The sequence below is a fragment of the Lepidochelys olivacea genome, assembly GCF_965140295.1.
Source record: "Lepidochelys olivacea isolate rLepOli2 genome assembly, chromosome: 1".
NCBI lineage: Eukaryota > Metazoa > Chordata > Testudines > Cheloniidae > Lepidochelys > Lepidochelys olivacea.
In genome coordinates, this window is record NC_140411.1 from 124,567,210 (window position 1) to 124,594,699 (window position 27,490).

The 27,490-nt window shown below is 42.9% G+C and overlaps 1 protein-coding gene across 1 annotated transcript in view; it reads right to left on the minus strand.

Moving 5' to 3' along the window:
* HERC2 (HECT and RLD domain containing E3 ubiquitin protein ligase 2) overlaps positions 1-27,490 on the minus strand; it is a 201,604-nt gene that overhangs the window by 160,481 nt on the left and 13,633 nt on the right. Inside the window, exons 3-4 of the mRNA XM_084623550.1 lie at positions 16,054-16,168; positions 6,579-6,716 (exon numbers count right to left, since the gene is read on the minus strand). Coding sequence (XP_084479676.1) covers positions 6,579-6,716; positions 16,054-16,168 — 253 coding nt within the window. The remainder of the gene's footprint in view (positions 1-6,578; positions 6,717-16,053; positions 16,169-27,490) is intronic.

Below are 27,490 nucleotides of genomic sequence, written 5' to 3' on the forward strand. Positions count from 1 at the left end.
TAAGAAGAATAAGTTAGCAATAGGCTAATATATATCAAGTGTGCTAAAAAGTTTATTAAACACAGCCACACTTTTGTGAGCTCTACTATGTAGGCAGCTGGACAATTTAAGTTAAGGTTTAGGTTAGATACATGAATTGGGAGTTAAGACCATATAAAGCCTCTAACTGAATTCAGACACCACTGTCATTTACTGGATGGAAACACTGAAAACTGACAGTATTTCTAAAAAATTGTTTAGAAAAATGCATTTTTCAGTGTATTGTATGTATTCTTATTGAGGACTCATTTAGTGACTTTAAGGTACTATAACCACTGTAGTTTTTCCAACTCCTTTAATAACTATTAGCACCGCAGGACTCTGCAGATTAATGATCGCACTAGGGGGACACCACCACGCTCTGGCACAAAACAGACTGAAGAAAAGGAAGGGTACCAACAATGAAAGAGGACAACGTATAAATAAAGTAATAGAAGATTAAAAGGCTACTTCTCCAACCCTTCTCCCACCCCAAAATAGGTTTTTGTACCACCGTATGAGCGTGTTATTTTCCTCTTTTCACGTCCAGGAAAGAGGGCAGCTGCACTTATACATACACACCTTTGCATCACTGGAACCTCAACAACAAACTTTACAAAAAATGTGTAATTTAGAAAATAAATGAAAGCTAAGGTTTTAAGGAGGAACAATACAAAAATTAGGGTGGGTTAGTAAATAATAAAATTAGGATTTTTCCAAAGGAAAGCAAGGCAAAAGGCAGCTTGAAATGCTCTTCTCTCAAACGGAGATTAGTAAGGACTGAATGTAAAATGGAAACACAGTAAGAAGCCACTGAGTAGTCAAATTTGCATGTCATTACACTGTTTTTAAGGTTTATACTATGGTAACAACCAAAAGCCCTAATCAGAGGGGCCTCGTTTTTCTGTACGAATACATATTGACCATTGCTGCCCCAAAAACCTGACAAAGGGGCTCATTCTAATTTACCCACTGTTCTGGAAGAGTAAAGAGGCTTTAATGTAAATAACAAACAGACACAAAGTGTTTTTCCCCCAGTCAGGCCTGTGCCAGTAAGACCCAAGTGAAGAGCACTACTCCCCTAAGACATTCATAGGTATTTTCTATCTATACTCTTAGTAAATATGGTTTCAGTTCTGTTAAGTTACACATACAGGCAGTCCCCTGCATCAGCATTGACTTCAGTGTGGCTTTACACAGGTTCATGGGGTCTATTTGTGCACATTTTTGCCGGCTGGGGGTCTATATTATTGCACAGTTGTAAAACCATGGCTGTGGCCCAACTATGCTTAAAAATGGTTTTATAATGTAAATGGTGCATCGTAAAATTGGGTGTAACTATTGGCAAAGGCTCACTGACCACACAATAAACTTGACTGATTTTGTGGGTGGCGAAGAGACTGACCTTAAACGCCTCTTTAATAATATTTGTTAAATATCTCCATGCTTGAAACAGGCTCCCAACTCCAAATTTCCCAATGCATATTAGCAGTTGAAAAAAAAAAAAAAAAAGACAACTTAAAAAGAAGTGACACTGTCTGAAATTTTGGCTATTGTTGCAGAGAATACCACTTATTTCTTAAATAAGACTTTTCATTACTAGATTTCAAAGCACTTTGCAATCTTTAATGCATTTATCCTCACAACATCCCTGTGAGGTAGGGAAGTGCTATTATCCCCATTTTACAGATGAGGACTGGAGGCACAGCATGCCTTGTCCAAGGTCATCAGGAAAGTTTGTGGCAGACCAAGGAACTGAACTCCCAAGTCCTAGGCTAGTGCCCTAGCCACTATAAAGTATAGCGAGGGGGAAGAGGGGGGAGGGGTGTTCTACTTTTCAGACTGGGTGCCTGTGCACTTGACAACTTTGTGTGGTCCAAGGCTAGCTATTTGAAAATGTGGTCAGTTTCTCCCATTTGTGTAGGGTCTTTCACACAGTAACAGAAGAGCAAAATAATTTTTAAAAGGAAAAGAAAAAAAAAAAAAAAAGCAATTCTAAAGCCACAAAAATTGGCAGGACTCCTGAAAGGTAGCTGTTATAGGTGTAGCTACTTTTATCTAATATACACAAAGCTAAAAATATGCTTTAGTTCACATTAGAGCCACCTACACTACAGCTCAGTAATAATGTGCATAACAAGTAGTTATAGTCTAAAGACTTGTCTACACTTGAAAGCTGAATTGCATTTAAGTAGGATATGATTTTAAAGCACAACAACTACTATTCTAGCAAAGCTCCATTTTGTAGACAAGCCTTAACATATTAACGTTAACTACAGCAGAGCTCTCACTCTGCTATAATGAGGACTAAAGTATGGATTAGAAAGATCTCATTCTGTAGTCCTCTACCTCACCAAGAAAATTTTAAACACATACACGCACGCGTGCGCACACACCCCTGCCTCGTTCTCCTTGCTTTAGGATCCTACTCCCATTTTAGATGGCAAAGACCATGGTCTACAAACCTTGGTCAACACAAGTTACCTCGGCGTACAGATGCCAAAGTTTGTATATCCTGGAAAGGCGGAGGTGGAACAGCTCTCTGCTGACTGAGCAACCAAAGACAAGTTCAACATGGAGCTGAGCAGTTGAGGGTGGTTTTGAAAGAGAACTTTAATAGTCAGCTGCCATAGGGTTCTGTGCTGAATTATTCTCCAGGCCTGCAGTTTTGGGTTGCGCTAGAAATTGCATAGCGCTTGCTGAACATTTATAAATATTTTAGATTATATTTGTTACTAAAGTTACGAATTATGTGGTGCTTGCTTGACATTTATAAATATGACTGGGTGTTTTCTTGAACCTATGAATTCTGTGGTGCTCTACATCTACAAGTACTGGGTGCTCTGAATACCTTCGTGCTTTCAACAATCAATGGTATGAACTAATAAAGATCATTTTATTTTCAAAAAAAGGAAAATTTATTGAATGGCAAAAACTGGAGAAAAACCAACGTGCAAAACAAGCCACGCAATATAAACTGTAAACATAAATTAATGGGGGAACGAAATTGGAAAGGCAGCAAACATTTCTATCTATTTCAGTGCACATAATCGGTTGTAGCTTAACATACACCAACCATGGTTCTCACACACAACAGCGTATGTGAAGCTGCCATTTTCCTCAGGCTTAGAGAGGGAAGAGTGCAGAATGTGGGGGGAGTAAGGAGCTGCTACTACAGAGTTCTCGAAGGACTGCAAAGGGTGAAGAGTCTGGGTATTTGGACCTGTTGGTCAACTTGGACCTACAACATTTGTGTTTGCTGCTTGAGAAGATCCATCATGTCCTGGTATATCTCCCTCTCCTTTTCTTGGGCCTCTCTTCTGTCTGCTCTGTACTTCTCCCTGTTGTCTTCCATGACGGCTCTCAAGGTCCTTTGCTCAGTCAGATGCAGCACTGGCTTGCAGAATTTCATGGAACATGTCCTCCCTAGTTCTCCTCTGTCTCATCAGGGGGCACCCCACAAGGCTGCAAAAGCAGTTGCTGATGATGGAGAGAGAGAGAGAGAAGTATCATTGGACTTACAGTCACAAGAGAAAGAGAAGGGAGTTTTGAAGCTGATCTTTCCTTTATTCAGTAACATTTAGTAAGACATACTTATTAACACTTCAGCTTTGAAGCACCTCTGCACAACACTGCTCTCAGTTCCAGCTACAGTGAGTGCAGCCCACCAGGAACAAGAAATTACGGTTGAATGAAACAAAATGTTGGTCTCTATTCTATGGGTATTGATAGGGCCCTACCAAATTCATGGTCCATTTTGGTCAATTTCAGACCATAGAATTTTTAAAAAATAATAAATTTCATTATTTCAGCTATTTAAATCTGAAATGTCATAGTGCTATAATTGTAGGGATCCCGACCAAAAAAGGAGTTGTGGGGAATAGGGGTCACAAGGTTATTGTAAAAAGAAAAGGAGGACTTGTGGCACCTTAGAGACTAACCAATTTATTTGAACATAAGCTTTCGTGAGCTACAGCTCACTTCATCGGATGCATCCGATGAAGTGAGCTGTAGCTCACGAAAGCTTATGTTCAAATAAATTGGTTAGTCTCTAAGGTGCCACAAGTCCTCCTTTTCTTTTTGAGAATACAGACTAACACGGCTGCTACTCTGAAACCTGTCATTATGCAAGGTTATTGTGGTGGAGGGAGGTTGCAGTCACTGTTCCCTCTAAGCTGTGCGCATGTTTGCGCGTGCACACAGATCCTAAACCCAGTGAAACACCGTGTTCACAAAAATTTGCACAGAAGACATTTTTTGCACACACAGCCTGTCAAAAATTAGAGGGAACACTGGTTGTGGTACCACTATCCTTACTTCACGCTGCTGCCAGTAGCAGCTCAGGCCTTCAGAGCTGGGCAGCTGGAGCGTGGCAGCTGCTGGCCGGGATCCCAGCTCTGAAGGCAGAGCCACCGCCAGCAGCAGCGCAGAAGCAAGAATGGCAGGCTATGGTATTGCCACCCTTATTTCTGCACTGCTGCCTGCAGAGCTGGGCCCTCAGTCAGCAGCCACCACGCTCCAGCCGCCCAGCTCTGAAGGCAGCCACTCAGAAGTAAGGGTGGCATGGTATGGTATTGCCACCCTCACTTCTGCACTGCTGCTGGGGGGATGAGGGGCGCTGCCTTCAGAGCTGGGCGCCCAGCCAACAGCCACCGCTCTCCAGCTGCCCAGCTCTGAAGGCAGCACAGAAGGGTGGCAATACCACAACCCCCCTAAAATAACCTTGTGACCCCCCTGCAATTCCCTTTTCAGTCAGGACCCCCAACTTGAGAAATACTGGTCTCCCCTGTGAAAAACGGTATAGTATAGGGTAAAAGCACCCAAAAGACGAGATTTCACAGGGGTTGACCAGATTTCACAGTCTGTGACGTGCTTTTCATGGCCATGAATTTGATAGGGCCCTCGGTATAGGGAAATGGCACTGCATATTGGCATGAATGTTCCAGGTGGTGATTTTAGCAGATCTCATTCCTGTGGGTAACAACAGCAAAGAGCTCAGCTGCTGCTAGCCTGTTTACTGCAATGGTGCAAGCCAAACTCGCCACAGGGTGGCCTGTGAAAATATCCTACCACAGAGAAAGAAAAACCGGCCATCCCTTGAAACCTTTGGGAAAGGATTGAGGGTATCTCCATGAAAGTTTCATTGAGCTCTCAAGAAGATACAAGGGGCATCCCTATGTACATAAACAATCTGCTCCCCATTGCCCCCTGCATAATCTAACATCCACCTCTGTTTGTTGTAATGCTACCTCTTCCCATACAAGTAAAACAATGAAAAATCAACCCGTGTCATGACACAGGTGGCGATGTGCCAAGTGCCATCTTTAAATTTAAAGACTGTAAGGGAAAATGCATACACACACTTACCCAAGGTCTCTTTCTCTTCATTAGCATCATCAGTGCTGGGCTGATGGGTTTAGCTACTCGGTGGTGAAGTTTCAAAAGAGGTCATGGCTTGTGATATCACTGGATATACTGGTGAGTCTCCTTCCTCCTTTTCTTCCTCATCCTCCCCGCTGTTCATGGTAGGGGTCTGTGTCTTAGGCTCTTCTGAAATATCCAGAGCGGTCTGTGGGGTGCTGATATGTCTCCACCAAATATGGCATGCAGTTCATTGTAAAAGCAGCAGGTCCACAGCTCAGAACTAGGTTGAACATTAGTCTCCCTGCCATAGTTCCTTTGCTTTCATGAGGTACTGCTGCTGAAACTTCTCATACCCCTTTGCCAGTACCCGCTATGCAATCTGCTCATAGATGTCCATGTTTCTACAGCTCATCAGTAGTTGTGCCTGCACAGCCTCCTCCCCACAAGCCCAAGAGATCGAATACCTCCTGTTTATTCCAGGCAGGAGAACACATCTAGTGCGTGCAACCAGCATGGTCAGTTACACACAGTAAGGGAGAGCTGCGAGGTGTTCTCACCAAGGTGGGAAATCAGGAAAAGGCATTTCAAAAATATGTGGAGGAGATTAAAGAAGGGGGTAGCCTCTGGCCTCCATGATCCCTGGGCAGCAGCATTTAAATGGAATGGGCCATGTGGGACAGCTCCTGGAGGACTACTGGGGTTGACACAGGTCATACAGCATCTACTGCATTGACCTCAGTAGGTCAACCATGGCTCTCCACTGTTCAGGGAGAGATTTTACTGCAATCACCATAACAGGGTGCTTATGTTTGTGGAAGACAAATTTAAATGTAGAGACTTGCACAAATAGGTTGACACGAGACAACCTAACTTCGTAGTGCAAGGTGCAAGAGTACATTGATGTAGTAAAGTCTGTCCAAATCTCTGGACACACCTGAAACAAAAGCTCAGAGAGATGTGAACTCTCCTTGTTCAAGTTAATGAAGTTAACACCAAAACCTAAAGATGACCAATTTAAATGTCAACATTGTTAACTATTTTGCTACTTATAACTTAGCATAGCATACTAGTATTCAGCTAATGTGATAAATGCACTCAACATGTGCATTTGATCCAATTAGTTCTAATTGTTCCAATTACCCATAAATGAAAAGTACTTAATGCCATAAAAAGAATTACTGAAACATTCATAATACCTGGTTGTTTACCCCACACCCAACTCTCAACAATCGATTTGGCCCTATAAGTAGGTAGTGGAGTTTCCTCTTCATCTTTCTTTTCTTTGTCATTTTGTTCTTCCTTCTTTGATCCAGTCTGGCATTCAGTGCTGTCATCTAAAGAAATACAAAATGGAACTAGTTAAGCTATTTTTGAAGAAGAGATCCATCCATTTATTTGCTTCAGAGTACCTTTCTAACCTAGAACCAAGAAGGTCAAACTCTGTCCTCAAATTCACAGCACTACTGTCAAAGAGTGAGATGAGAAAGGCACAAGTGCTGATTTAGCTGTCACAGGTGCTAGGTTTCACATTTCACTAGACAACACAGGGATCCTTTATACCTAGAAATCCGTAAGTCACTGTTAAAACTTGCATTGAAGGGTAAGGATTTTTCAACATAATAGAAACAGATGGTAAGCCTACTACAGATAGTTTTTTATTGGTATAGAGTTTGTTCCCAATTGTTGGTATTTCACATTAGTCTACTTAGATTACTTGCTTTCATATTCTATGGACAGCATGACAAACAATTTAACAGGCAACAACTGCCTCTGTTTCAGTGTCAAAAGTAAACCCATGCAAGTGGTGGTTACTCTAATTTTATGCAGCATTATGTCTATATGTAATTATAGTTGCGGATTGGTCCTGCTTTGAGCAGGGGGTTGGACTAGATGACCTCCTGAGGTCCCTTCCAACCCTGATATTCTATGATATACACATTCATTGTACCAAACTTTTTTTTTTTTTTTTTTTATATAAAGACAGAAGGAAGACCAAAAGAATGCCACCATGGCTAAATAGAGTGATGGAGATCATTGGAGGCAAAAAAGCATCCTTTGAAATTTGGAAGTCAAATCCTAATGAAGAAAATAAGGAGCACAAACTCTGGCAAGTAAGACAGAAAAATATAAGTCAAGCCAAGAAAGAATCTGAGAAGCAACTTGCTAAACACAAAGAAACTAACAGTAAAACACATTTTTAAGTACATCAGAAGCAGGAAGCCTGCCAAACAGGCAGTGGGGCCACTACAAGACTTACAAGGTGCAGTGGATCACCTAGAGCCAGGACATTTGACCGGATTGCAGGACAGAAGACCTACAAGGCTAGCAGGGATGATGGTAATCAGCACCAGTGGGAGGTTGCAGGGGTGGGGTGTGAAAGGGAGTACCTTCTGTCCAATGCTGCAAATCGTGACTGTAGGAGGGACCTCAGCAGGGTTTGGGGAACTTGCCCACTTCTCCTCTCAGGGGATATATAGGGGGAGGGGAGAATGGTCACGTACCCCACTGGGTTTGGTGTCTCCTGATCTTTGGGGGGAAGGGTAACAGAACTAAGATGTGGGGGAGGGTGGAAGAGAAAAGATCTAGGAGCTGTGTCATGGATGTCTGGGGTATACCCACCTACAGAAGTCAGCGGCATTACACAGCTGTTGCAAGCTAACCTTCAGTTATTGGAGTAGCTGGGAGCTTTCGGGGGGGGGGGGGGGAGGGGAGGGGAGCGGAGGCTGGAGATGGTAATAATGGAAGACAGGCAATAGTCAGGTGGGGCAGACCCCTCGCCAGGGGGCAGGAACCCTTAATCGGGAGCGGGAAGAGATAGCGGTGTACTCTACAACTCTCTCTCACACACACACACTCACTCTAATAGGGAATGTGAATTCATGGGACAGAACTGCTGCTCCAGGAACAACCGGGGGGGGGGGGGGGGGGCGGCGTCGCGCAACAGGGCAAAGGGTGCCCTGATGGTCAGTCAAGACTATAAGTATGCTGGGGTGGCAGATGGGAGTTCACCTTCTCACTACTACTAAGGATAAAATTTTGAGAGGTGAATATACAAACATATTATTACTGGTGCCCAGGGAGGTGCTGACAGACAGTAAAGCTGGGCAATAAAATGCCTAAGCGACCAAAGGCGGCTAGAACATGTGAAAACCAGGAAGCCACCTTCCTGATCTATGCAAGCCTTACTGCAGACGCTTACACAGACAGAAGCCGAGCATTATTCAAATATATGGATATACAGTAAAAGCTCTCTTATCCACCATGTTAGGGGAATGAGGGGTGCCAGTAAGTCAAAAATTCTGGTTAACTAAGAGGGAGGGAATTGGGGCCCAGGAGGTGGTACGGGGTGCTGGATTTGGGGAGCACTCACCTCGAGCATCTTCCCGCAAGCAAAGACATGTCCCTGCTGCTCCTAGATGGAGGCGCAGCTAGGCAGCTCTGCCCCCGCCCACCAAGAGCTGCTGCCGGACATGCTGTCCACTTCTGGGAACGGTGGCCTTAGCCCCACTGCGCCAGCCCCCAGGAGCCGCCTGACATAAGCGGCGCCTGGCTGGAGCCCACACCCCAATGCCCACCTACCCCCGCAGCCCCGAGCCCCCCAGCCCCAAATTTCTTCCCAGAACCTGCACCCCAACCCCCTACCCCAGGCTCAGCCAGGAGCCCCTACCACACTCCAACCCCCTGGCCGCAGCCCAGAGCCCATACCTCAACCCCCTGTCCCAGCCCCAGTGAGAGTGAGTGACTGTGGGGAAGAGCAAGCGACTGAGGGAGGGGGATGGAGCAGGGTGGGCCCTCAGAGAAGGGTCAGGGCAGGGGCAATGGTGTTTCGGTTTGTGTGATTACTGTTATTTCTACATTTTCTTTGAAGTAGATCCTATGTTGCACTTAAATTCAAAAAGTGATCCTGTGCTTAAAGAGATTGGAGACCACTGATCTAGATAGAAAAAGGGAGAGTACAATTTAACATTTCTGGAATTTTTTCCAATTTTGGTGGTAGTGGCCATTTGGGAACAATCTGTTAATAAAAGGGTGTACTTATAGGGGGACAACACGGTGGTGGCCCATGTTATCTATCGCCTGTCCTCCAGATCACACAAAAGTTATGAGGCTGGTGAGGGCATCTGTACGACAGTGTTTAAGCAGTAACACCTGTTTCTCTTCCAAACATGTTCCCAGGGTTGATAATGGCACAGCAGATGCATTGTCTCGTTTTCAGTTGGACAGATTTCAGGAACTGGCAAGGAAGCCAAAGGGATGCCACTAGCACTATGGAACCTTGGCACATTATGCCTGTCAGCATAGTGCAGAGCTCAGCGGCTCCATGAACACTGCAGAGCTACTGGAGAAGTTTTAACGATTTTGTGCAATTTCAGGAGCAGGGGGGCCTGTCACCTATGGGTGCTGTAGTATAAGGTGTTATTAGCCACCTGGCATCATCAACAATCTCCACTCACCTACTGGGCCTTACACTTGCCAGTAGGCTGAATGGTTGCCCAGATCCTTGTAGCGGATTTTTAATTCTGAGGTTTCTCGTGGGTAATCTGGAAACACCAGCCCCAGGGAGAATGCACACCATCCCATCACTTTTAATACGCTTAGGGATCTGGTGCAGCTCCCAGAGCCTATATGTCCATTGTGGACAAGCGGTGGCCTTGTTTAGGGCTGCATTTCTAGTAGCATTTTTTTAAGCTCTTAGGATCAGCGAACTAGCGTAGGGATTCTTCTGGATTGGCTTTGGAATTGAAGGATATATATTGCAAGGGGCAATCAGGGACATTAACCTTGAGGAGGTCAGAGATGGATCAAGGAGGCTGGAGTGAATCCATTATTTTACAGAAGGGTGGCAAGTCCAGGATCTGTCCTGTGGCGGGCCTACTTGGCAAAAAGGGCAGGGAGGTATGAGCCCCTCTTGATCATGGTGATTAAAGTCCCCTCACAACATACCAGTTTGTTACAGTTTAAAAACCAGGACTGACAAGGTTGGAGCTGCCAGTACACAAAATCAGTTCCCACTCATTCAGGATCAGGGCAGCAACAGCACCAACCCAGCTAGGGCTGGGGAGCTAGTGTAATCCAGGCAACTGGGCACTGGCATTCTGAACCATACAGAATGTATATGAGACTCCAGATGCTGGCAGACCGTGGCATGGATCTGCAGACACAGTATTGTTTTCTAGGCCAACAGGCGGACTTCCAGGTTGTCTGGAGGTTTGCAGCTAGGCCTCAACGGTGAAGCAAGTTCCGAGCTGGCATGACAGAAAGGGTATATTATGCGACCAGGTGATGCCACTTCTGTATACCAGGGTGGCCCATGAGCAGGTACCAGATTTGATTGTGGTTCTCCTCAGGGGAAATGATTTGAGAACATGTCAGGAGGTAGACTTAATGCTCAAAACTAAGAAGGACTTGGAGAAGATCCTGGAACTTTTTCCAGGAGTAAAAATTATTTGGTAGGACGTGTTGCAACACAGGGCGTGAAAGCCACCCTGGGTTGACAAGGCTAGGAGATATGTGAACAGGGAGACAGCCAAATTCATAGATGGCAGGGGGTGTAAGTAACTTCTCATTCAGAAATAGCACCAGTATTATTCAGCAAGGATGAGGTTTACCTGTCAGTTTGGAGCCGATGCATTTTTGGTTGATATTAAAGAAGACTTTAGTAGATGTCAGGGAACCAAGACCTAGGTATGGTAACTGCTCGCCAAGGTAACTGCTAGTGCCTCCTTATGGCAGATGTCCAGTGTAGGTATCCCAAAAGGAAGGGATACAGTAATCAGAAAAAGTGGTCTGGTAAATGGGGAACTGACCTTAAAAGAGGTCTGAGTGTTTTTTTTGTTTTTATTTAAAGGAACAGAAACACAATGATTCAGGGCTCCTACCTCAGGGAATCAACTCCCTGCTCCCTTATAGCCTCCCCTTAACCCTCATTCAAAATGGGGAGCAGCAGAAGGCTGGCTGGGGACCAGGATGAGTGCAGTGGAAGGGCTAACAGCAGCACACCTCTGCCCCCTCCCCTGCCCAATTACCAGCACTGTACATATTTAACTGCGGAGTACTCCCAGACATTGACAAAGTTACGGCCTAATTAAACTACATCCAGTGTCTCCTGTCATATTTCCAGCACAGTCAGACAAAGGTGTTCAAGAACACTCAAGGAAGACAAGGACATTGCAGAAAAGCTAAATTAATTCTTTGCATAGGTCTTTTGCTGCAGAGAATGTGCAGGACATACCCACGAGAGCTATTCTTTTGCAGTGACAAATCTCAAATACTGTCCCAAATTAATCATAGAATCATCATAGAATCATAGAATATCAGGGTTGGAAGGGACCCCAGAAGGTCATCTAGTCCAACCCCCTGCTCGAAGCAGGACCAATTCCCAGTTAAATCATCCCAGCCAGGGCTTTGTCAAGCCTGACCTTAAAAACCTCTAAGGAAGGAGATTCTACCACCTCTCTAGGTAATGCATTCCAGTGTTTCACCACCCTCTTAGTGAAAAAGTTTTTCCTAAGATCCAATCTAAACCTCCCCCACTGCAACTTGAGACCATTACTCCTCGTTCTGTCATCTGCTACCATTGAGAACAGTCTAGAGCCATCCTCTTTGGAACCCCCTTTCAGGTAGTTGAAAGCAGCTATCAAATCCCCCCTCATTCTTCTCTTCTGCAGGCTAAACAATCCCAGCTCCCTCAGCCTCTCCTCATAACTCATGTGTTCTAGACCCCTAATCATTTTTGTTGCCCTTCGCTGGACTCTCTCCAATTTATCCACATCCTTCTTGTAGTGTGGGGCCCAAAACTGGACGCAGTACTCCAGATGAGGCCTCACCAATGTCGAATAGAGGGGAACGATCACGTCCCTCGATCTGCTCGCTATGCCCCTACTTATACATCCCAAAATGCCATTGGCCTTCTTGGCAACAAGGGCACACTGCTGACTCATATCCAGCTTCTCGTCCACTGTCACCCCTAGGTCCTTTTCCGCAGAACTGCTGCCTAGCCATTCGGTCCCTAGTCTGTAGCGGTGCATTGGATGCTTCCATCCTAAGTGCAGGACCCTGCACTTATCCTTATTGAACCTCATCAGATTTCTTTTGGCCCAATCCTCCAATTTGTCTAGGTCCTTCTGTATCCTATCCCTCCCCTCCAGCGTATCTACCACTCCTCCCAGTTTAGTAATGGGTCAGAAGGTTTTGGAACAAAATGATGAACAGTAATAAGTCACCCAGACCAGATGGTACTCAGCCAAGAGTTCTGAAGGAACTCTGATATGAAATTGCAGAGCTATTAACAGTAATATATAACAACCAATCACTGAAATCATCCTCTGTACCAGATAACCTGGTAAGAGTTTTGTCTGCATGAAATGCCGTTTAATAGAGCTGATGGAGGAAGAGATCCGAGGTTTGGAGATGCAGGTGGAAAGTCTGGTTGAGTTTAGAAAGGGGTTCGAGCAGATTATGGAGCAAAGACATGAGGTATCTGAAGGGAAAAGCTCAGACTTGCAGATGGAAGCAGGACTGAGGAATTCTGAGGGGAGACTGCTGGGTGAGGAAAGTGGTCAGTGGAAGCATGTGACTAAAAGAACCAGGCAGAGGAAAAGACGGGTTAGTGAAGGAGACAGAGCTCAAGAATAGGTTTGTAGAGTTGGAAAATGAAGAAGGGGCTCAGCAGGTAGTCACTGAAGGTGGAAGGGCAAGGAAGAAGAGAAGAGCGGCTAGTCCTATAGGAAAAGGGGAAGAGTCAATGGAGACGATACTAAATATGAGCCCCAGGAGGATACAGGATGGGTTGAAAAGGATTACAAGGGAGAACAGGAATGGAAAGAACTTGCAGCCAGAGGGAACAGGGGACAGACTGCAGAATAGCACCGTCACCAGGAAAAGGCAGGTATATGTGATCGGGGACTCTTTACTGAGAAGAATAGACAGGCCTGTAACCAGAGCTGATCCAGAGAATAGAAGAGTGTGCTGTCTTCCGGGTGCTAAGATACGGGATGTAGACTTGAGGCTGAAAAGGATCCTAAAAGGGAGCGGGAAGAATCCTCTAATTATCCTTCATGTGGGAACAAATGATACGGTTAGATTCTCGCTAGAAAGTATTAAGGGAGACTATGCTAAGCTGCGGAAGACACTTAAGGAAATCGAGGCTCAGGTAATCTTTAGTGGGATTCTACTTCTTCCTAGAGAAAGGCAACAAAGATGTGACAAGATTATGACTATCAACAGATGGCTTAGGCAGTGGTGCTATAAGGAGGGCTTTGGGACGTATGGCCACTGGGAGGCATTCATGGACAGAGGACAGTTCTCTTGGGATGGACTTCATCTGAGTAGGGAAGGAAATAGACTTCTAGGATGGAGGCTGGCACAACTGATTAAGAGAGCTTTAAACTAGGAATTTGGGGGAAATGTCCAGGTAATCTCCACACCGGATTTTAGCATTGAGAAGGAAGAAAAAGTAAGAAAGGATACAGCTGTGGGTAGGAGAATGGATATAATGAGGAAGGGCAGTGTGGTTACCAGTCTAATAGGTTATACTGGCTGTAGAATGACCGTGCCTAATCGGGTACAGAATGTGAGCGAGGCCAAAGAGCAAAAATTAAGATGTTTGTACACCAATGCGAGGAGCCTAGGTAACGAAATGGAGGAACTAGAGCTAGCGGTGCAGGAAGTGAAACCAGATATTACAGGGATAACAGAAACATGGTGGAATAGTAGTCATGACTGAACTACAGGTATTGAAGGATATGTGCTGTTTAGGAAAGACAGAAATAAAAACGGTAAAGGTGGTGGAGTAGTATTCTATATCAATGATGAGGTAGAATGTAAAGAAATAAGCAGCGATGGAATGGATAAGACAGAGTCACAGAAGAAATGGTTGGAGGGGACAATCTTCATTCAAGTGATCGTGAGCACGAAAGCTTATGCTCAAAAAAATCTGTTAGTCTCTAAGGTGCCACAAGTACTCCTTTTCTTTTTGAGCTAATTCAGTTCAAACTGAACAGAAGGATTAACAAAAATAAATCTGCAACTAGGGTTTTTGATTTCAAAAGGGCTGACTTTCAAAAATTAAGGAAATTAGTTAGAGAAGTGGATTGGACTGAAGAATTTGTGGATCTAAAGGCAGGAGGTGGCCTGGGATTACTTTAAATCAAAGCTGCAGAACCTATCGGAAGCCTGCATCCCAAGAAAGGGGAAAAATTCACAGGCAGGAGTTGTAGACCAAGCTGAATGAGCAAACATCTCAGAGAGGTGATTAAGAAAAAGCAGAAAGCATACAGGGAGTGGAAGATGGGAGGGATCAGCAAGGAAACCTACCTTATTGAGGTCAGAACATGTAGGGCTAAAGTGAGAGCCTAAAAGTCAAGTAGAGTTGGACCTTGCAAAGGGAATTAAAACCAATAGTAAAAAGTTCTATAGCCATATAAATAAGAAGAAAACAAAGAAAGAAGAAGTGGGACAGCTAAACACTGAGGATGGAGAGGAGGTCAAGGATAATCTAGGCGTGGCCCAATATCTAAACAAATACTTTGCCTCAGTCTTTAATAAGGCTAAAGAGGATCTTAGGGATAATGGTAGCATGACAAATGGGAATGAGAATATGGAGGTAGATATTACCATATCTGAGGTAGAAGCGAAACTCAAACAGCTTAATGGGACTAAATCGGGGACCCAGATAATCTTCATCCAAGAATATGAAAGGAATTGGCACACGAAATTGCAAACCCATTAGCAAGAATTCTTAATGAATCTGTAAACTCAGGGGTTGTACCATATGACTGGAGAATTGCTAACATAACAAAATGGAGGAACTAGAACTGCTGGTGCAGGAAGTGAAACCAGATATTATAGATATGGCCAGTGTTTTTCAGCAATGAAAACAGAGTGATTTCAAAAGTTTTCAAAGCTGTATTTTCCAGAAATTTCAGATATGAATTATTCTAATGCAAAAAATACACGTATTGACAAACATGAGCAATATGTAATCCTTTAGAGCACAAAAGTGCACTGGGAGGGGGCAGGAGCCAGCTGCGTGCAGGGGAAGGGGCACAGGCCGTAGGCACTGAGGGCTAGAGACAGGGAAGGTGCGCGGCGGAAAAGCACTGTGGACACTGCCGAGAGCAGGTGTAAGCACCGTCCACTATGCAGCATGGTGAGGGAGCCTGGCGTCCCACTGGCATATCCCCTGCCTGCCCAGGAGAAGCTCTGTGGTGGTTTTGTTGAGCCCAGACCTGTATGAGGAGAGGAAAAGATGGCGGCAAGTCTCAACAGCAGCCAGCCCCCCAGCCTCTGCCCTGCACCCTGGGGAGGCATGTAACCCCACACACATCGCCTCTGCCCTGTGGATGAGGTTTTTCGGGTTTTTTTGGTTTTTTTTTTTAAACACACACTATGACAAGTCGTCATTTCTGGAAATTAAGGTCCCCTCTCTGCGGCCAACCGAGAAAGGCCATACTCTTAAAAGGCCAAAAAAAAATCGAAGGAACTGATTGGAGGAAGCACTAACCTATAAATCCTAGTAAGTAGCTCCCTCCTATTTATTCAAGAGCAGTAACACTATAAAGGAAAGTTAGTTACATTTGATTAAGAACTGAGGGTTTGTAATATTGTGAAATCAGTGCATAGGTCACATCATCAGGATAAAATTAGAAAACAGGGGGAAAAAAATCTTACCTTTTCTTAGAGGTAGTTCACCACTTTGTGCTAATTCTGTTCCAGTGTATACAATTTCTCCATCTTTCACCATTTCATTCCACAAGCCACAGAGTCCATCTCGTGTAAAAGCAAGCTGTTAAAAATAATTTTTATAAAGTAAGTTATGTACAGCATTCCCTAGATTTACCCACACCATCTCAAACAAAGCTTTTGAAATCATGGTCAGTACTTTCCTCAAAGCAAAAAAGAAAATATCATAACATACACTTATAATTTAGTTGGCCTAGAGGTAGTCTCTTTGAAATCTTAAAGCAAATACAAGGTTTGCACACCACACAAATAACTTTCAGATGACTTCTAAAAGCATTACAGAATTTGCTCTCAACCACCCCGCTAGGTCTGCTCTCTTCAGGATCAACCTACTGGAAGGAAACGCTTCATTAGAATATTGACTTCAAACAATTTCTAGCATTACACTTTAACCAACCAGAACATGAAACAAAAATCATCATCAACTAGGCAATATGATTCTGAAGAATTATAAGAGGCGGCAATACTTCAACATGAGGTTATAGGTAAGAATTTTATACTGGAAAAGCATTGCAGGTGATTCAAGTCAAAGTGTCCCTAACAGTTAATTTGAAGATGTTTGTGTCAACACCCCACCTGCAGAGGGAAAAAAGTAGCAATCTGGCCCATCTACAATATTGAAAAGACAGCAATACTTCTTACATCTGATAGCTTTGTTCCTCCCCACCTGATTTCCTCCCTGCCCAGTAGAATTGTGAGCACTGAAGCATGGAAGAGCAGAATCCTCCGTTGCCAACAGCAAAATATATTCAAGGGAATTCTCAAGCTTTGTACTAGCTAAGCAAGACTCAGTTTAGTACTGACCTCAGCATAAGCCCTATCCAGGGCATATGTAGACTACAAAGTTTTGCCGATGCAAGTTACGTCGGCCTAATACCACCACAGTCAGCATATTGCTTGTTCCTATACACACATGGCTCCTTGCATCAGCACTGCACATACTCATCAGGAGTGCTTGTTTCAAAGCACAGCGCAGTGCACCATGGGTAAGTATCCTTGTGGTGTATATAGCAGGTATCACCGCTGTCCAGTGCGCTGGCTTTCGGGAAGTTTTGGCAATGCACTGTGGGCAGAAATGAGTCATGCAGGGGTGACTGGAACTGTGGGGTCAAGTTCCCACCATGCAACTTTCTCTATCCCATAATTTTCACACCTATGTTAAAAATCCCACCAACCAACGTCGGGCTTGTCACTGTTCACCGTCTCTGACAGAAGCATGGAGCCCGCACAGCTCTAAACTATTGTCATGAGTGTTTCAAGCACAGGACATATGATCCTCCAGTATTTGTAGAGCTGCAAGAAGAGCCACAGAGAAGGTGACAATTTGCTGGTGGGCAGATTGCTGTGGGACATAACGAGGACCAACTCAAAGTTGTTGGCATTCAAAGAGCAGCTTCAAATGGTGGAGTGCCGCTTCTGGGCCTGAGAAACGAGCACTGACTGATGGGATCACATTGTAACATAGGCTTGGGACAATGAACAGTGGCAGTAGAACCTTCCGGTGGAAAGGCCAAGTTCCTGGATCTGTGTGCCAAGCCTACCACAGCTTTCCAGTGCAGGGACACCGGAATGAGAGCTGCACTAAGAGTGGAGAAACAAGTGGCAATTGCACTGTGGAAACTTGCGGTGCTTGATTGCTACCAGTCAGCAGGAAATAATTTTTGAGTTGGAAAATCCACCATGGGGGCCGCTGTCATGCAAGCATGCAGGACCATTAATCAATCATCTCCTGCTATGCAGGACTATGACTCTTGACAACATGCAGGATAAAGTGTATGGCTTTGCAGTGATAGTGTTCCCAAGCTGCAGTGAGGTGACAGACGGTATACACATCCTGATTTTGGCACCAGGCCAACTTGCCACCAACTCCATCAACAGAAAGGGCTATTTTTCTTTAGTTATTCAAGTGCTGGTGGATCATCAGAGACACTTCCCCAACACAACTGTGGGCTGGTCAAGGAAGGTGTATGACTTCCGGATCTTTAAGAACACAGGACTTTTCAGAAAGCTGCAAGCAGGGATTTTTTTCCTGACCAGCAGATTACCATTACTGAAGTTGAAATGCAGTAGTGATCCTGGGGGACCCAGCCTATCCCTTACTCTCCTGGCTCAAACTGTACACTAGCCACCTCGAGGGCACCAAGGAAAGATTCAACTACCAGCTCAGCAGGTGCAAAATGACAGTTGAATGTGGTAGATTGACAGTTTTGGTAGATTGAAAGGGCACTGGTGAATTTAATTAATGTGATTGGATCTCAGTGAGAAATGATCCCAACGGTTGTAGCAGCCCGTTGTGGCCTGCATATCTGTGAAGCAAAGGGGAAAAAGGAGCCACTGAGATGAAGGGGAGCAGCTGTCTGCTCAGTTTAAAAAGCCAAATACAAGAGCTATCAGAAGACATCAATGCGGAGCTATACAGCACAGGGGGGCTTTGAGAGAGCACTTTGACAGTGAACCACAACACAGCATTGTGATGGACTGTGCTCTACCTGGCCCTGAAGTTTGGGGGCCTGTTAGGAATTGTAAGATGTGTACCAAGGACCAATGAACATAATACTGACAATGCACCTATTAAATCTACAGCAAGCAGCATAAAACTATGATTATTACACTTTGTGACTGACCCTATGAGTTGTGTCAGTGTTCAACAACAAGAAAGTGGTTGCTTTCACTACTGCCAAGCATTCTGCTGTAAATGTTGGGAACTAATAAACATGAATTATTTTCCAAACAATACTGTTTTATTAAATGAAAAAACTTCAGAAATATTTTGTTCAAGTGGAAAGTAAATACATTAAAACCTTAATAAATTTATGGAACAGAGTTTAAAGAAAAGGAAGGAACATTGTGGGACTGCTGCTGGAGGACCGTTAGTGTCCACATAGGTAACAGAGTGTCTACATAGACAGGCACCACAGAAACTTGGTGGAATGAGTATAATCCATGGGACACAGTAATACCAAGGTACAAAATATATCTGAATGACAAAACAGGTCATGCTGGTGGGGGAGTGGCACTATATGCGAAAGAAAGCATCAAATCAAGTGAAGTAAAAGTCTTAAATGAACCAAACAGTATCACAGAATCTTTATGGATAGTAATTCCATGCTTCAGTAAGAAGAATATAGCAGCAGGGATACGTTACCTATCACCCGACCAGGATGGTGATAGTGACTGTAATGATCAGGGAGATTAGAGAGACTATAAAAATAAACTCAATAATGAGGGATTTCAACTATCCCCATATTGACCGGGTTCATGTCACCTCAGGACGGGATGCAGAGATACAGTTTCTTGACACCTTAAATGACTGCTTCTTGGAACAGCTAGTCCTGGAACCCACAAGAGGAGAGGCAATTCTTGATTTAGTCCTAAATGGAGCATAGGATTTTGTCCAGGAGGTGAATATAACAGAACCACTTGGTGATAGTGACCATAAATATAATTAAATTTTTAAAAGGATATATTGAAATTGGAAAAGGTTCAGAGAAGGGCAACAAAAATGATTAGAGGTACAGAATGGTTTCACTATGAGGAGAGATTAATAAGACTGGGACTTTTCAGCTTGGAAAAGAGATGGCTAAGGGGGGTTATGAGAGGTCTATAAAATCATGAGTGGTATGGAGAAAAAAAGGAAGGAAGGGTTATTTACTCTCTCTCTCGCTCGCAACACAAGAAGTAGGGGGCACCAAATGAAATTAATAGGCAGCATGTTTAAAACAAACAAAAGGAAGTATTTCTTCACACAACGCAGTGTTAACCTGTGGAACTCTTTGCCAGAGGATGCTGAAGGCCAAGACTCTAACAGGGTTCATAAAAGAACTAGGTAAGTTCCTTCAGGATAGGTCCATCAATGACTATTAGCCAAGATGGGCAGGGATGGTGAACCTAGCCTCTGGTTTGCCAGAAACTGGGAATGGATCACTTGATGAGTACCTGTTCTGTTCATTCCCTCCGGGGCATTTGGCAGTGGCCACTGTCAGAAGACAGGATACTGGGCTAGATGGACATTTGGTCTGACCCACCATGGCCGATCGTATGTACATTTGCATTCTGTTGACCTCAATACATCAATCATCGCTCAATGCCACTCAAAGAGTGGTATTACTATGTAGGAATAATGGAAAGCTTACATCAGTGGAAGACAGATTTGCATTTGTACACGCACACAAGGTCGACGCAAGGCTGCTTATCTCAATCAAGCTTTGTAGAGTAGACCAGGCCCCAGAAATGGTACTATCACCCCAATACCCAGAAAGCCAGCAACTAATATTCAAAAGCTCAGAAATCCTAGAAATTTTAACAACCCTCACTATAAAGATTTCACTTTACTAGTTAGTCTTACTCAGTTTCCATAAAAGCTAGCTGGGTTGAAATTTGTTTCATGAAACTATGTCTCAAAATAAGAGTTCAAACTGTTTAATCAATGAAGCGAGAAAGTTTTCAGTAAAAGAAGCCATATTTATAAGCAAATCTGTTATTCCACAACAAAGGTGTCATTTCCAGGTCTAACCAATCTCAGAAACATGAAGACTTTAAAACAGGTAATGCTACGGCTTGAGGCATCTGTAACAGATTAAATTGCCTTATTAGTTTAACAGTATGGTTTGTCAAAGACTCACTTCAGATATGGCTTCATTATTATTACACTGTAAAATCTGAGCTCATAGTTTGATGATGTTTCTTGCTGGTCTATTCCTGAAAGTCACTTAGTGTCAGCTGCACACTATGTTCAACTTTGCTGAAATTTACTGAATATGATCATTACCAGAATTAAATTTTGACCACTACTTTACTAAAAGTAATATTCACATTACTTCAAAACCAGATAACATTGCAAAGGGCTTTAGAGGGAGCTGTCTACCACCCCACCCCTCCCCCAAAAAAAGGCTTATCACTTTTCCTTTCACCTTGGTTTATGAGAATTTAGGATTCTCTTTTCTGAACTAAAAGTTCCCCACTTGCAAATAACTACCCTCTCAGACCAAGGATGAGAACATGTTTGACTATCCCAACTCCACCTGAATGACAACTACAAATGTTTAGTGGTGAAAAAAAATCCAATAAAAATTGAAAGATAAAGTTTACTTTACCTCTAATAGAAGCAGACATCCCTCACTGAAGCACTCAAGTAACTTAAGTGCTTAACAGAAGACTTGTGCTTAACCTTGGCTTGTGATTTTTGTACTGTCTTTTGTTTAAAAAAAACTAGAGCTTAATCCCAGTTAATTCATGTGATTAACTTACAAAAAATTAATAGTGATTAATCACACTTTTAATCACGCTGTTAAATAGAATACTCATTGAAATTTATTAATTTTGGGGTTTTTTCTACATTTTCAAATATATGCATTTCAATTACAACACAGAATACAAAGTGTACAGTGCTCACTTTATATTTTATTACAAATTTTTGCATTGTAAAAACAAAATAGTATTTCAATTCACTTCATACAAATACTGTAGTGCAATCTCTATCATGAAAGTGCAACTTACAAATGTAGATTTTTGTTACATAACTGCAGTCAAAAACAAAACAATGTAAAACTTTAGAGCCTACAAGTCCACTCAGTCCTACTTCAACCAATTGTGAAGACAAACAAGTTTATTTACACTTGCAGAAGATAATGCTGCCCACTTACTTTTTACAGTGTCACCTGAAAATGAAAACAGGTGTTCATATGGCACTTTTGTAGCCAGCACTGCAAGGTATTTACATGCCAGATATGCTAAAATTTGTATGCCCCTTGATGCTTCCGCCACCATTCCAGAGGACATGCTTCCATGCTGATGATGTTCGTCAAAAAAAGTATTAATTAAATTTGTGACTGAATTCCCTAGGGGAGAATTGCACGTCTCCTGCTCTGTTTTACCCTCAGATGACGACCCAGCACATGTTCATTTTAAGAACACTTTCACTCCAAGTTTCACAAAACTCAAAGAAGGTACCAATGTGAGATTTCTAAAGACAGTTACAGAACTCGACCCAAGATTTAAGAATCTGAAGTGCCTTCCAAAAATCTGAGAAGGAGGTGGTGGGGGAGCATGCTTTCAGAAGAGTTAAAAAAGCAACACCCCAATGCAAAAACTACAGAACTGAACCACCAAAAAAGAAAATCAACCTTAGAACATAAGAACAGCCATAAGTCCATGAAGCCCAGTATCCTGTGCTCTGACAGTAGCCAATGGCAGGTGCCCCAAAGGGAATGAACAGACAGATCATCAACAAGTGATCCATACCCGTCACCCAATCCCAGCTTCTGGCAGAGGCAAGGGACACCATTCCTGCCCATCCTGGCTAATAGCCATTGATGGACCTATCCTCCATGAATCTATCTAGCTCCCTTTTGAACCCCGTTATAGTACTGGCCTTCACAGCACCCTCTGGCAAGATGTTCCAGAGCTGACAGTGCGTTAGGTGAAAAAATACTTTCTCATGTTTGTTTTAAACCCGCTACCTATTAATTTCATTTGGTGGCCCCTTGTTGTTTTATTATGAGAATGAGTAAATAACACTTCCTCTATACAACTCATGATTTTATAGACCGCTATCATATCCCCCCTTAGTCGCCTCTTTTCCAAGCTGAAAAGTCCTAGTCTTATTACTCTCTCCTCATACGGAAGCCCTAATCATTTTTGTTGCCCTTTTCTGAACCTTTTCCAAGTCCAATATATCTTTTTTGAGATGGGGCGACCACATCTGCATGCAATATTCAAGGTGTGAGCATACCATGGATTTATAGAGAGGCAATATCATATTATCTGTCTTATTATCTATCCCTTTCTTGATGATTCCCAACATTCTGTTCACTTTTTTTGACTGCCACTGCACATTGAGTGGATGATTTCAGAGAACTATCCACAATGATTCCAAGATCGCTTTCTTGAATGGTTACAGCTTATTTAGACCCCATCATCATATATGTATAGTTGGGATTATGTTTTCCAATGTGCATTACACTTTGCATTTATCAACATTAAATTTCATCTGTCATTTTGTTGACCAGTCATCTAGTTTTGTGAGATCCTTTGCATTATCTCCTGCAATGTAAACGAACTTGTTTGTCTGAGTGATTGGTTGAACAAGAAGTAGAACTAAGTGGAATTGTAGGCTCTAAAGTTTTACATTGTTTTGTTTTTGAGTGCTTTTTTTTTTTGTCCATAAGACTACACTGGTAAGTTCAACTTCCATGATAAAGATATTGTACTAACAGGTGAATTAGGTGAATTGAAAAATACTATTTACTTTGTTTTTTACAGTGTAAATATTTGTAATCATAATTATAAAGTGATCACTGTACATGTTGTATTCTGTGTTGTAATTTAAATCAATTTGAAAAATGTAAAAATATCCAAAAATATTTAAATAAATTGTATTCTATTACTGATTAATCGCAATACTTTTTTTAAATTGCTTGACAGCCCTAAAAAAAAAAAAAAAAAAACGAGTTTAGTTATTTCAAAGAAGGGATCTTAATCTTCTGAAAAAGAACGTAGGGTAGGCTATCAGTTTGAGAAAACAGTGGCATTGGACACCCACATATCATGGGTTGCAAAACTGATATTTATCTTCCATTTGTTTGTAAGTTAAGACTTTAGTCTGCCAATCTCTTATTTTATGCAGATTTCACTTAAATTTTTAGATCACTCTGGATTGTAAGTATGCACAATTTCACCCCTTAAATTTATATATTATGCATAATGGCATCGAAAGTTCAGAATATCTTCAGTCATTCTGTGAGTTTCTTCATAACATAGCAAGCCTGTATTTCAGAAGGCTAAGTTCAACTACACATTGATAGGTGTTGCTTACAATCAAAAGCTTAGTTTCCCAATTTCAGCTTCTAATCCTCTTGTAGAACATGAAGTCCAAACTTGATACTGAAAAAAAATCCTGCTGACTCAGCTAAAAAACTGAAAACAGGCCAACTGCGCTTGGCTTTCATTGTTTAAGTTTTATTCAAGTAACGTCCGTGATAGTCTACATAAAGAAAACGCTACTCACAGGACTATATAGGCCATTCTTTCCCCTCAGAAAGAATTGTTCTGTCTAGTATATATGGGGTTTTTTTTTAATTTATTTCAAAGACAGTGTTGTATAGATAGCTTTTAGAAAGACAGCTTTTGCTGTTGTTTTAGTGGCATTTAAGTTATCATCTTGCTTCATTGTCTGAAAAAAATGAAGTTAAAAAAACCTTAAGTGTAACAGACATATGATAAAAAGAAAAGGAGGACTTGTGGCACCTCAGAGACTAACAAATTTATTTGAGCATAAGCTTTCGTGAGCTATAGCTCACTTCATCGGATGCATCCATACCAGACATATAATAGTGTGTGGCAATAAACAAAGCTGCTGACTGAAAGAAGGACTACTGACACAGCAGCTCTACTCCTTCAATTAAACCAGAGCAATTTAACACTGGAATTCTAGTTCACTCCATGGACAGTAAGCAACCAACATTAGCAATGTTTTACTATTATGATACTCAAAACCAAACATGGTTAAGCAGTTTCTTAAGTGCAGTGAATAATAAATTACTAGCCAAACATTTTTACCTTCCCCATTTCAGAATCTCAAAGCATTTTATCAATAATTAAGCTTCTCAACATCTGTAAGAGAAGTATTAACCCACTTATAACCAAGTGGATGCTGCGACTTTGGGCAAGTCAGTTAAGTCCGTTTCAGGGAACTGAACAGCTACAGATCTGTACTTCAGCCACAGGACCATTCTTCCCACAAATTTGCTTGGAAATTAGATTAACCAGCATAGAGACAAGCATTCTCTCCTGAACATTTGCTATTTCCAAAGTGCCTATCCACCTGACATCCAAGTGCTGCGACATAAGAATTGGAGTTCTGTCCAGAAACCTTTTGGTTGCTGTCTATCAGAAAGAGGAGAATGTTCTTCTGCATCACTGTTCATAGAAATGACTGATGTTCTGGGAACCACCCAGACTAGTAAATGGCTATGTTACCTCCTGCTCTGTAACCTTGGGGCCCTTAATGCTGTGCAACTATAGTCCCAAACCCTGGCACCAGTAGCCAGCCCACAAGCATAAGGTTTCACCCCCTGAGTCTCATCAGCCCAGTCACTCCTTGCAGTGACATCAAAAGCCCTTCCAGTCCCAAGTTTTCCCAAATGTGTCCTCCCTGAGTTCTTAAGTATTAAGAGACTCAAATCAGTCCCCTCTAGTTCATCACCCCCAAACATGTGAAACCAGCCCCCACAGTTATCAGTGTGCTTTGGCACTCACACTTCATAGTTGCACCTGCTTGTGGTAAAAATATAATTTATTTAACCACAGATTCAGAGATGAACTATTAAGGGAAAGCAAACATACATTATATACAGAAAATAAACAGACAATCTCAGGCTTTACATTTCCCTTTTCTAATCCAAGTTACCCGTTGCCTTTGAACACTATTCCTGCACTGATGAAGAGGTGGAGTTAAACAATGATGAGGAGCTCCTGGCCAGGTTGCCCCATGGGGCAGGCAGCCAGGAACTCTTCACCACTCTGAAGGTGTCTGGCCAGTCTCAGCAGTTGCTCTCCGGTGAGCAAGAAGCAGGAAAGGAGATGCCTGGGAAGCAGTTTGCGTAGTTCAGAGGCGGGTTCAGGGTATAGAAATGTACAAGGCTGGCTGTGTTCCTCTGTGCTGGACATTTCTCTGTGCAGCTAATCAGTACAGCAGAACAGGGTGTTGATGCACGCCAAGATCTCATGGGAATCCTCCAGAGAGATCTCTAGGAAGTTTTCCTGGAGGTACTCTGCAATCCCCTGCTGAAGGTTCTTTGGCAGAGCTGCTCTTTTCCTTCCCCCATTGTAGGAAGCTTTCCTGTGCTATTCGGCAATCACTTGTGAGAGGACCAAAGCAGCACACAGGCGAGTAGCATAGGGACCAGGGCAGAAGCCACAAGCATGTAGTAGACATACCCTTGCTTCCCTGCTTACCCTCAGCAATGATATACACAATGACCCCCAACTATGGAAAAGTGCGGGAGAATTTTAGAGTTTTTCCCCCCTAGTCACTGTACCACAACCCTTACAGAGCATATAGGGACAAATTAGAAAGGCCAAGGCACAAAATCAGATTAAATTAGATATGGACATAAAAGGTAACAAAACAAGACTACATTTTACAAATACATTAGAAGTAAGAGGAAGACCAAGGACACGGTAAGCCGATCACTCAAAAAGGAGGGAAAAATAGTAGAAAATGCAACAACGACCGAAATGCAAAACAATTTTTTTTGTTTCACTTTTCATCAAAAAGGCTAGCAGTGATCAAACAACTAACATAGCTAACATCTGTATAAAAGGGGTAGGATCGGAGGCTAAAATAGGGAAAGAACCCATTTAGAATTACTTAGACAAGTTAGTGTCTTCAAGTTGACAGGGCCTGACAAAATACACCCTAGAATACTTAAACTAACAGAAGACATCTCTGAGCCATTAGTGATTATATTTGAGAACCCATGGAGGATGGGAGAGATCCCAGAGGACTGAAAAAGGCCAAACATAATACTTATATGTTAAAAGGGAAATAAGGACAACCCAGGGAAATATAGACCAGTCCAATTAACTTTAGTACCCACAAAGATAATGGAGCAAACAATCAATTTGTAAGCACCTAAAAAAAGAAAGATAAGTAACAGTCAACATGGATTTATCAAGACCAAATCACAACAAGCTGGGATGTGCTCAAGGGGAGGCAAGCAGAGGCACGGGCCAGGGTCACAGAGGGACCTGACAGTTCTTCCAGCCCCGTGGCCACGGTAGGGGCACAGAACATGCCCCTCCAAAAGCCATCAAATGTTTAATCCCTGTACATGCCCCTGCATCAAGTCAACCTGATATCCTCCTTTGACAGAGAAACAAACCTTGTGGATGGGGGAAAGCAGTAGATGTGATGTATCTCAACTTTACTAAGGCTTCTGATTCTGTCTCACATGATCTTCTCATAACTTGGGTGACAATTTTCCCCAAAGGGTCTAATGCCCCCTTCTCTCCTTCTGCAGACTGGGCCGGCCCAAGACCCCCTGCCACCTGGCCACACTGCGCTTGCCTGGCCTAAGGCACTCTCCTGAGCCCTCCCTCCTATATAGGGCTGGTATTGCTGCTCCCCCCGCCCCACACATTCCTCCGTGTCCCACTAGAGGGTCACACCTCACCTTTCTGGCAAAATGCAGAGTTTTGCCCAAAAAATCGGGATGGCCAGTACAGGGCTTTAAAGAGGACTGTCCCAGCCAAAACAGGACATATGGTCACCCTACTCATAAGCAAACTAGGGAAATATAGTCTAGACAAACCTACTATAAGGTGGGTGCACAACTGGCTGAAAAACAGTACTCAGTTATCTCTT